This window comes from Paralichthys olivaceus, chromosome 1, assembly GCF_024713975.1.
Source record: "Paralichthys olivaceus isolate ysfri-2021 chromosome 1, ASM2471397v2, whole genome shotgun sequence".
NCBI lineage: Eukaryota > Metazoa > Chordata > Actinopteri > Pleuronectiformes > Paralichthyidae > Paralichthys > Paralichthys olivaceus.
In genome coordinates this window covers 15,201,338-15,211,168 of record NC_091093.1, presented here as the reverse complement: position 1 = coordinate 15,211,168, position 9,831 = coordinate 15,201,338, and the positions used below count along the sequence as shown (strand labels likewise).

General features: G+C 42.9%; 1 protein-coding gene across 1 annotated transcript in view; it reads right to left on the bottom strand.

Moving 5' to 3' along the window:
• Positions 1 to 2,237: 2,237 nt before the first annotated feature.
• The window catches only part of elp4 (elongator acetyltransferase complex subunit 4), a 55,211-nt gene continuing 47,617 nt past the window's right edge, over positions 2,238 to 9,831 (bottom strand). Inside the window, exon 10 of the mRNA XM_020098961.2 lies at positions 2,238 to 3,711. Coding sequence (XP_019954520.2) covers positions 3,583 to 3,711 — 129 coding nt within the window. The 3' untranslated portion in view covers positions 2,238 to 3,582. The remainder of the gene's footprint in view (positions 3,712 to 9,831) is intronic.

Sequence of the window (9,831 nt, the reverse complement as noted above, 5' to 3'; positions counted from 1 at the left end):
TCTTAAATATTTCAATTTAATTTTATTTAAAATGGAGCTTTCTAAATGTATTTTGTGAAAACTATAAAAACATTTTGTACAGTAAAATTGTGTCTTAAAGAAAGCATTTTTGCCTGTTCAATGCTGTGTCCAAATACAGTGTCAGTCTTCACCGTGCAAATAGAAGCTTAATTTTCCCCGCTGCAAGAATTTGAACTAATTTCAGAAAATCCAGGATGAGGCCTTGTAACACACATACAACACTCAGGGCTGAACCAAGTCAACAAAGACCACACAGCACAACACCGCCGCCACACAATGAGAAAGGTCAAGCAATTCACCATCGTTGGCTCTTGTTTTAGTAGAGTTACGATGGGATGGGAAAAAAACAGAAATGGTGAGGATGAGGAGAGAGAGAGAGAAAAAAAGTCATGGAATAAAGCAGTCAGCGCCTAGAGCGAGGCAGAGGAGCGATTGTATGGCAGAGTGAGTTATTTTGCTTCACTTGCTATCTCAGCAGGGGGGTTGTGTCTCTATGTCTGTGTGTGTGTGTGTGTGTGTGTGTGTGTGTGTGTGTAGGTTTGAAGGGGAGTGTTAGAGTGAGCGAGAGAGCATCTAAAAGGAAAGGATATCCAGGAGAGAGTAAGGTCAGGTAACATTCACACAGCATGTACCAACCGCCAAAAGTCTTGCTAAATTGATTAATTGAATTTACACGTCTCACTCAATATTTAATAGTCCAATCAGAAATTTGAGGCTTGGAGGTTAATCAGATTTTTAAGCGGATTTTTTTTCTGGGGCTAATGCAATTTCTCTATTCATTTAATCCAGTTTATCACATAGACAGAGGAATAGTGTTCTGAGAGTGGTGGTGGTGGTGGTGGTGGGGGGGGGGGGGGGGCTCAGACGAAACGTGCAGAGACAGAGGAGGAACATTAATAATTACAGAGAGCGAATGAAAGAGAAATTCAAAATGCAAGAAAGACTGCAATTAGTGTCTAAATAATACACAGCTTTGGGATGAAAAGGTTTAAATGTAATTCTCGTGCTGAGCAGAGTCAGGCGACATAAGTTCCTGTAAAAACTTCCTGCATGAGAACTTTGTACAGTTTTGATCTGTCATTTAATGCGACACTTATTTAGGGCCTGGAAATCTGAAGTGAGTTTCCACAGTAGTGGACAGAGGCGGATACTCTGCTATTTAATGACAACAGTTTGATTCTGCACTGTGTGTGTGAGATGTTTCCCTCATCGCTTTAAATATATTAAATACCAGTCTAGATTTTGTGTATTTTGTAAACTGCTTTTCAGTCACATACATATAAAATAACAACACAAACATATAAAATCTGCTTTATGAATCCCAAATTTTATATAAGAGAAAAAAAACATTGTGATAACTGAAGAGTGCTGCAATGTGACAGCCATTCAATAACAGAAACCATTTGACCTCAGCTTAAAGCTACTGCAGGTAGCAAATTAGTTGAGGAATCAATAGGACATAAGTGGCAGCTGCCAAAACACGTGACTAAAGAAGCATTTTCTCTTCACTCAGTCCACTGGCTTCTTCTTTATAAAAATAAAATGTTGCTAAAGGCCAAATGAAACTTTCAAGAAGTAGGTCTGGTCAAATGTATGGATGCTTTATCTTGTTATGAATGTTATTATGAAAAAAAAGAATATTAATTATATGTAATACTGATATATGCTTTAGACTGATTTTTAGACTGAAGTTAAGGCAAGATGGTGAAAAAATAAATAAATAAACCAAACAAAAAGTGATGTCTGGGAATGTCCCCGACATCACTTTTTGTTTTCGTTTAACAAGATAAAGCATCCATACATTTTACCAGACCTCCTTCTTGAAAGTTTCAATTGGCCTTTAGCAACATTTTATTTTTATAAAGAAGAAGCCAGTGGACTGAGTGAAGAGAAAATGCTTCTTAAGTCACGTGTGAAGGGCACAGTGAAGGGCTTTTAATACAGTCTAGTATTGAGGTGCAGGGAACCAGGTCACTTATTTAAAAAAGCTAATTTGTGTAAATGTGCATGGAGGCAACATTTGGCCGAATTTTAATGTAGAGACAATTCTCTAAGTTGAATATATGAAATTGCAACAACCGTCTATGTGCATATAGGACACTTAAAATATATTAAAATAATTCACTTTCTGAACTGAGTGAACAAAGAGTAAATCAGCACCATGTGACACCGAGAAGTAGAAAGTGTAACAGACATGAGAAGTATAGAAACATAAACAAAGGCCAAAAGGAATTTATTCTCTTTTAATCCACCTTAAAGTTGTACCCTGAATATGTCAACTCTTCTACAAGAGGAACTTGGAAACCAGTTGTATTCTTGACAAGCTTTAGTTCACCTGCATATATGACCTGTGTGTGTCAGCTCTCTCTCTCATACACCCGATATAAGAGCACTTCATCCATGCGTGAAACTGTCAGGTAACACCACCCTCACCCGACACGTGTTGCAGATGCTCACCCATGCTGCCCTTTTTTTACGGGAGAAAATATTCAAACTGGCAACAGCAGCAGACTGAGGAAAACAAAAATGAAACATTTAAATTTTTCATGTTTTTTTTTTTTTGTTCCCCCAACTCTTTTCTCCATGTCACTGTTTGACCTAATTTGTTTTTTTGGGCTTGTCATGGCAAAGCAGCTCATCCAGCAAACATGCCTGATGAGGTGTGAAGCCTGCACCCGAATCCCCCTCTCCTACCCTCTGCCCACATTCCAGCTTACTGGAGGTAGACGTCACTCACCGGCACAGTCTCAGGGTCAGATGGAGGAATCCCTGTTTAAACCTGAAACCAGCGAGGCAGACCAGAGATCAGTCATTCACTACTCACTTGACAGAGTTCAGTCAAATTTGAGTAAAAATCATATGATGTTCACTGTTTAATATTTTTTTATTTTATTTTTCAACAAAACCACAGTCAATTGGTTTATCCTAGAAAAAAAAAAAAGTACTTTCAGACTCGTGTACATGGTGGAGCTAAGCAGGAAGTGGCCACATGTTTCGTAAAGTAAGCACTGAACTTGGGAGAATGTCGTTAAATTATTTAAAGTCAGTCAAGACAGAGTCTGTAATGACTAAAAAATATTTCATGATCACACTTAACATGTAAACAACCTCCCTGGAGGCAGAAGATGGAAAAAAAGTACCATATCTTAAATTATCCCTCCATCTTGGATTTCAATTGTGTTAAGTAAGTCCCCTTGTCCGTCATATGACTTTGGGTAACATTTCGAAATACTATGGGTCTGACTTTTTATTGTCTGAAGTAAAGTGAACTTTGACAGTCTGAGAAGATGTCAGCAATCAGTATATGTGTATATATATATATATATCAGTTTGATGTGAATTCATATTAAAAGGAACTTGAAATGTGTCCATTTTGAGAAGAGGTACTGTGGATGTTTAGGTCTTCACCCCTGGCTGGGACAGTTGGCAGGTGGTAATGGCTGGCAGGGTTATCGTGGTTGACATTATGTGGGCAAGGGAACAACCTGGTCACCGTGGTAAAGAGGACAGCACTGCGGTGTTCCAGGTGTTGGGTTTGCCCGTGGCGACTGTGTGGGAGCTCTAGAAGTCCAGGTGTTTGTTGCCGGAAGTGCCGGAGCCACAGGCTGAAGCTGACGCTGCCCCTCCTGCCAGCTCCCCCCTGCTCACACGACTCACCGTCTCAGACAGGTCTGGAGGCAAATGCAGTCTCTACAGAAATTAGAGTGAGAGAGAGGGAGGGGGAGGGGGGCATTAGATCAGCCTGTTTGGAGAAAAAAGAAAGCACTGCAGTGGATCAACATACAGTAGATGGTACACTTCAGCGATGTTTATTCACAGAGAAGCATGTTGGGCTGAAATTGCATTAGATGCTTCACCACTCCCCTCAGCACTGGCAGCGCTGAGTAAACCTGCTAGCGTGCTGCTAAATGCTTCAGAGAGCTTTAGGTCTGTTACAGCTCACATGGAATATATGTGTGTGTGTGTGTGTGTGTGTGTGTGAGAGAGGTGGAAGTGCTTTTAGAAATTGTGTACGGGACACAACGACATGCATTTATGGGCTGATGTTTGTATTCAAGAAACATTTTCAGGCAGAATCCAAAGATGTTTTAGTTTTCGTCGACACCAGCCTCGGCCCTTATTTCCAAAAGCTCTTGAATCTCATTGTCTTTCCAAGTTGATATCTTCATCTGTGTCTACGTGTATTGGCATCTCTTGTATGGCGTTTGTCACATGTTTGAAACGTGAAATACTCCAGAAAATTTCAGGAAAATGTCCGGACTTCAGTGCACATCTGAATGCAGCTAAGGTGTATTTGCTGTTGCTTTACTGTGTTGAAACACAGATGATTATGGTCCGCTAATGCCAGAGTCATTAGAATCAAGTCTTTTAGCAGTTTCACACTAAAGCTTATCTGTGGAGCCGCCCTGTGCCAACTCAAAGCACAAAGGGCCACTCATGTAAAGCCCCTAACACTAACACGCTAACCACTATAAAGCTTAAGAGGGCTACACTGCTGCTCCGCTCTCTCCTGAAGCCACAAGAAAAGGCCACCGGTGGCACTCATCAAACAAAGTCTTGAAGAGGTCCTAAGAGTGTGAGAGGAGGTGAAGTGTCCCCTGAGTCAAGTGTGCGCCTGACAATGGTGTTGAGTAGCGTGTCGCTCGAGTGTCTATCGAGGAAGTTGAATCAGAATACAGGCATCCTGGTCACAAGAGGAGTTAAACCCTGTAATTTGTCCCTGAAAGAATCTTCCATGACATCTGAAACCCACTGGTCAAAAGCCTGCGCTCCCACCCCACCCCAGCCCTCTCAACATTCTCTGCCTGCCACATCCTTACCCCCTCCAGACATCCAGCTTCAGGAGAGCCCTTCCACTCCCACAGATACTTATCTTTTTTTTTTTTTTTTTTTTAAATCGCTAGGTGTTTGGGTACAGGGTTTAGCGGCGTCATTACTAAAGACATGATTTAGGGCGACACACCACTCTTCACCCCTCTAGGGCAGACTGCTTCCTTCCTTTGCTTAATGCTGTTTTAGGGAGCATTAAAACACCTGAGTCTGAGCAGCAAAATGCTTTTATGTCACTGATGTTCCTGTCTGATATGAAGCCTTGTGCTCCTGTGGCTAACACGTTGGACGTGCATCATGCTCAAGTGGCCTCTTCTGTTGAGCACATGGCCTTTGTGTGTGTGTGTGTGTGTGTGTGTGTGTGTTAGCCTACTCTACATGTCAGGCAACTAGAGGAAACAAGAGGAGTAGCCTTCATACAGCCTAGCAGATTATCTGGGGCAGGTGAGGACTGAGACACTGTGAAGGACCTATAATTTAATGAAAGATGGTAAAGGTAAGGTTACACAGGACTTACAGAGGCAAGGATGAAAGCTTCCCTCTTTGGCTACAGCCATACTACTTTGTTTTCCGCTGTAGCTGCTTCTCAGACATGCACTGAACTCCTCATTTGAACGCAAATGTCAGGATGAGAGCCTCCAGATTATGTGCGGACTTTCTACGCCTGGTCTCCCAGTGGAAAGTCTGCATAAAGTACATAGAATCCGATGTGAGAACACAGCAGGGATCCCCTGCAGCAAGTGGGGGGTTGATGATGTTACTAACACACGACAGACGCAATAATGAAAAATAACCCCACAAAAATAAATCAAATATTTTCAGGTGAAAAAGCAGTGCAGTACAAGTAGAAGACAAAAACAAAGATGTATGTGATAAGAGCTGATGACGGTGTCAGTGTGTTGTAAACCAAATTACACGATCCCTGCATGATCTCCACAGCGGAATTAATACGTTACTTCCTGCCACTGCCTTCTGCTCCACCCCTCACCCGAACAATGTGGAGGATTTGTTGCTGTTGTGAACGCGTCTGGGCAGTGAACCTCCCGCTGTGTTGTGCATGTGTGAAAGGGAAACTGAGGATAAAGTCCGGACTTTATCAGGCGAGTTTTAGAGCTGCTGAAAACGGCCCCCGTTTTAGTTTGAAAACTGCAGGGCTGCATTTTATTCTGACCAGGCAGAAACAGACATGTTTGGAAACTCTCACAAGAGTTTACTAAGTGCGTCTTCACTGATTCATCAGGCTCCTATTGTCCCTATGTCCGTCTTCCGGAAAAACACAAACGGCATTAGCCTCGGCTACCAGTGTAAAACACAACATAAATAAACAAGCTTTGCAAACCTTGTTTTCTTTGCTAACAGCTTTTGTGTATTTAAATTCTGCATTTGACAATGATACACCTGCTTACATGACAAGGAGACAAGATAATATTCATACAATCTGCAATAATTCCTGTATACTCCGGCACACACGTTTTCCTGTTTACACTGACACGTGCATGTCCAGTACATATTAGTGGTCACATAATATATTCCTGGCATGTTAAGCTGCTTTCAGACATGCACTGGTCCCAGCAGTTACTCCATATTTTCGATGTGTGAACACAGCAGGGGATCCCCCGATGGATTCACCATGAGCGAGAGGGGGGGGATTGATATCCAAATATCGTCCGGTGAAAAAGCAGCATCATACATGTAGAAGACACCGATGAATATGTCGAGAGAGTTTGTGGTGATAAGAGCCGACGGGCTGCTGTAAACATGATCACATGATCTGTGAGGCAGAGTTAGTTCGTCACTTCCTGCGTCTGTCTGCTGCACCCGGCTGCTCCACCTCTCGCCTGAATAATGCGGAGGGTTGGATGCGGTTGTGAACGTGTCTGTGCAGAGAACCTCCCGCTGTGTGACAGACTACAGGTAAACTCCGTAGCCAATTCTCTGTATTTTACCTGACATGTATGAAAATGGCTTTAGTGCAGATATGGTTAAAACTGTTATGAAGCAAAAACAAGAGAAATTAGCATAAACTAACTAATTAAAAAGTTTGTAAAAACATAGATGATGAAGTTTTCTTTGTACGTAACTCTTTCTCTGACTCACTCTCTCTCAGACACACACAAACACCCATGCAAACTCATATATTGGCCTTGAGGGGGCCTCCAGAAGCTCTGCTCCGCTTCCATCCCTGCCAAACCTCACCTGTGTAACCTTTCGTGTCTTCAGCTCACTCAAGTGTGATTGAAAAAGAAAAACAATGCATTGATCAAGCCCGGACTCAGTCCTGCTTAGTGCACTGCAGCGGAAACACGGTAGAGAGAAGGGTAGGAGAAAAATCAATCACATATACATCATTCTCAGTGGGTGAGGAAAAGAAAAAAAAAAAAGACATCACACCGTTGTCTGGCTGTCACGCACCCAACGGCCCTGGCTACCACCGTGCCTGCTTGGCTCTGGGCTCTGTGAACCTACTGAGCATGTGCAGAGCGAAGGTCAAAGCAATCCAGAAGTGCAGCTCAGCTCCTCTAACCTTTGAGTTCAGGGGCAGATGAGAACAATCAATGGGAACATCAAAGTTGGAGGGAGGAGCAGACAAAACCAATCGATCGGTTTGACACACAGAGGGAAAACACAGCCTAGTAACAGTCAGCAAGCGTCCCGCACATCACTGCCAGCCACTGTTAGAGCTGATAACTGTTATTGGTTCTCAGCGGCCATATTAACTTAATTTATACTCACTCCTGCTCTAGAAAACAATGTCAATGCAAGGTAATGGAGAAAAAACTTCCTTTAACCCTGATAATGAAAATTTCGCCCAACACAGGGTTAGTACCATGCACCTATAAGAGTAATGATAGACCGACCGTGGTGCTGCCATGAACATTTGCATGGACACCAAATGAATGGAGGTCAGTGCAGGACTTAGACAGACATAATCACGGAGGCTCTGAGTCTGCTTCACTACAACCCGCACACTCCATGATGTAAACAAGGACATCCGGAAAACCCTCAGAGGCATAGTGGGGTGTATGTGTGTGTGAAGTCTTTCTCTGCTGCCTGGCAACCTTCATGAGGGTGGAGAAAGAGGGAGAGAGGGGGCTGTCACTGGATGGGAGTGGACGGCGGGAAAGTAGACCATTGGCTGTGGTGCACTACTGGAGGGGGGATTGTGAAAATGACTGTGTGCCACAATGTTACTGTGAGTATGTGTGTGCAAATGTGTGTGTGTTAAGACTTGTGATGTCAATGTTCCCTCCCTGGTGGCGGGCAGGGGTAAAGGTCTGTGGTTCAGCTCCGCTCCACAGCCAGAGGGGCTGGGGCCATGCTGGCAACAGGGTGAGGGGTGACAAAGCTCCAAACGAGTGCTAAGCACTTGAAATGAGCCCTCAGGGTTGGCCCAGAGACTAGCTTTGCCTAAGAGGGTTACTAATATCTCCCCATAATGGACTTTTCCCCTCAGCTTACCAAGCACCCCAAAGACTTGGTTGTTAAAGAGTACAGAGGTTTGTGCTACTTGTAACTGGATGGTTACAACCTCCACATGTCGCAGAGTTTTATGGGTCAGAGAAGGCACGAAATCACAGTTTTAATGTTTTTTTTGCTGTACATAAAACAACAGAAGAGTGTTATGATCCAGGAATCCAGATGTAGACAATTTTTCCAAACTGGAGCTTACAAGGCACCGGCTCACACAAAGCAGTGCCATCAAAGGCATTCCACTGGTGGTAACAGCTTGCTAATGACTTGAGTATTAGGTGCTAATTTAACGAGTCATTTCTTCCATAGAGTTTTAGCCGCACTTTCAAATGGCCTGTGTCACTGTACAGCTTAGAACTATGGGAAACCCAACACCTTGTTTGAACACATGACGTCTGGTCTGGCTGTTCCAATCAGATTAGCTGTTGTAGGAACATGCTCAGTGAAGTGACACGATATTTACCATAAACACCTACTTAACACAATAACTGTAGTAATTTGGTCAGTATGTTATAAGCTCTATTAGGTCAGTGAAATGAGAGAAACGAAATGCTGTCTAACTAAGCTGAAGTTGTTAGAATCACAGGAGAAACAACAACTAATCGATCTGGCTATGTGCTGTCATGCATGGAAAAGACATTTCTGTTATTGTGCTGATGCACAACAATGCAATGATATCATTCTATAGTTTGACTGGATTTATACAGCACGCCAAGTATTTATGTACGTGGTCACACTAGAGGGGATACCTCTCGCCAATTCCATTACTCCGTGCAGCACAGCTGCAGTGCAGCCACTGTAAACTAATGTGCACGTCTGTCCACGACACCAGGTCAATGTCCTCCATTTCGAGGCTCATTTCTACAACCAGCCGAGGGTCAAAATGGTAGCAGAACAAAATTGGTAGAAATTTCCCAGACTCGCTGTACTATCCAATCACTAAACCAAGCTCCCTCACCTCCCAGCGCCGTAATCCCTCACACCTCTAAAGTTACACTGCATTGTGTGGGAAAGCTTTTGCAGAACCTATAGGAACAACTAGTATTAACTTCAGCCCACTAAAACCCACATAATGAGGTGATGTGCTTCTTCTATTCAAGAAGCGACTATCATCACATATACGCTGCTTATGTCAGAGAATACTTCCGCTACCTTTGCCAGAAAATAAATACATGCAGAAACAACTCAGCATAAATCCCATCACTCTGGTAATTCCACCCCACCTGCGCCTAACAAAAGCCAGAAGAAGCTTTACCTTCCTCTTCTTTTGTGGCAGCCTGCAACACGATCCCCGGCCCTACCCTCAGAATAACCTGTTGACTGGGGAGGTTTCAGTTTGTCTGTTTTAAAGTCTTTTTTGATTTCATTCATTGTTTCGTGTGATTTTTTTTTTCCAAACAAATGCATTCCTCACTTTCAGTATCTTATAATGTTGGTGATTAAGGAATTTAAACTTGTTCAACTAATTCAGGATTAAATTAATTCATCAAGTATAACATTTTTCTTAAG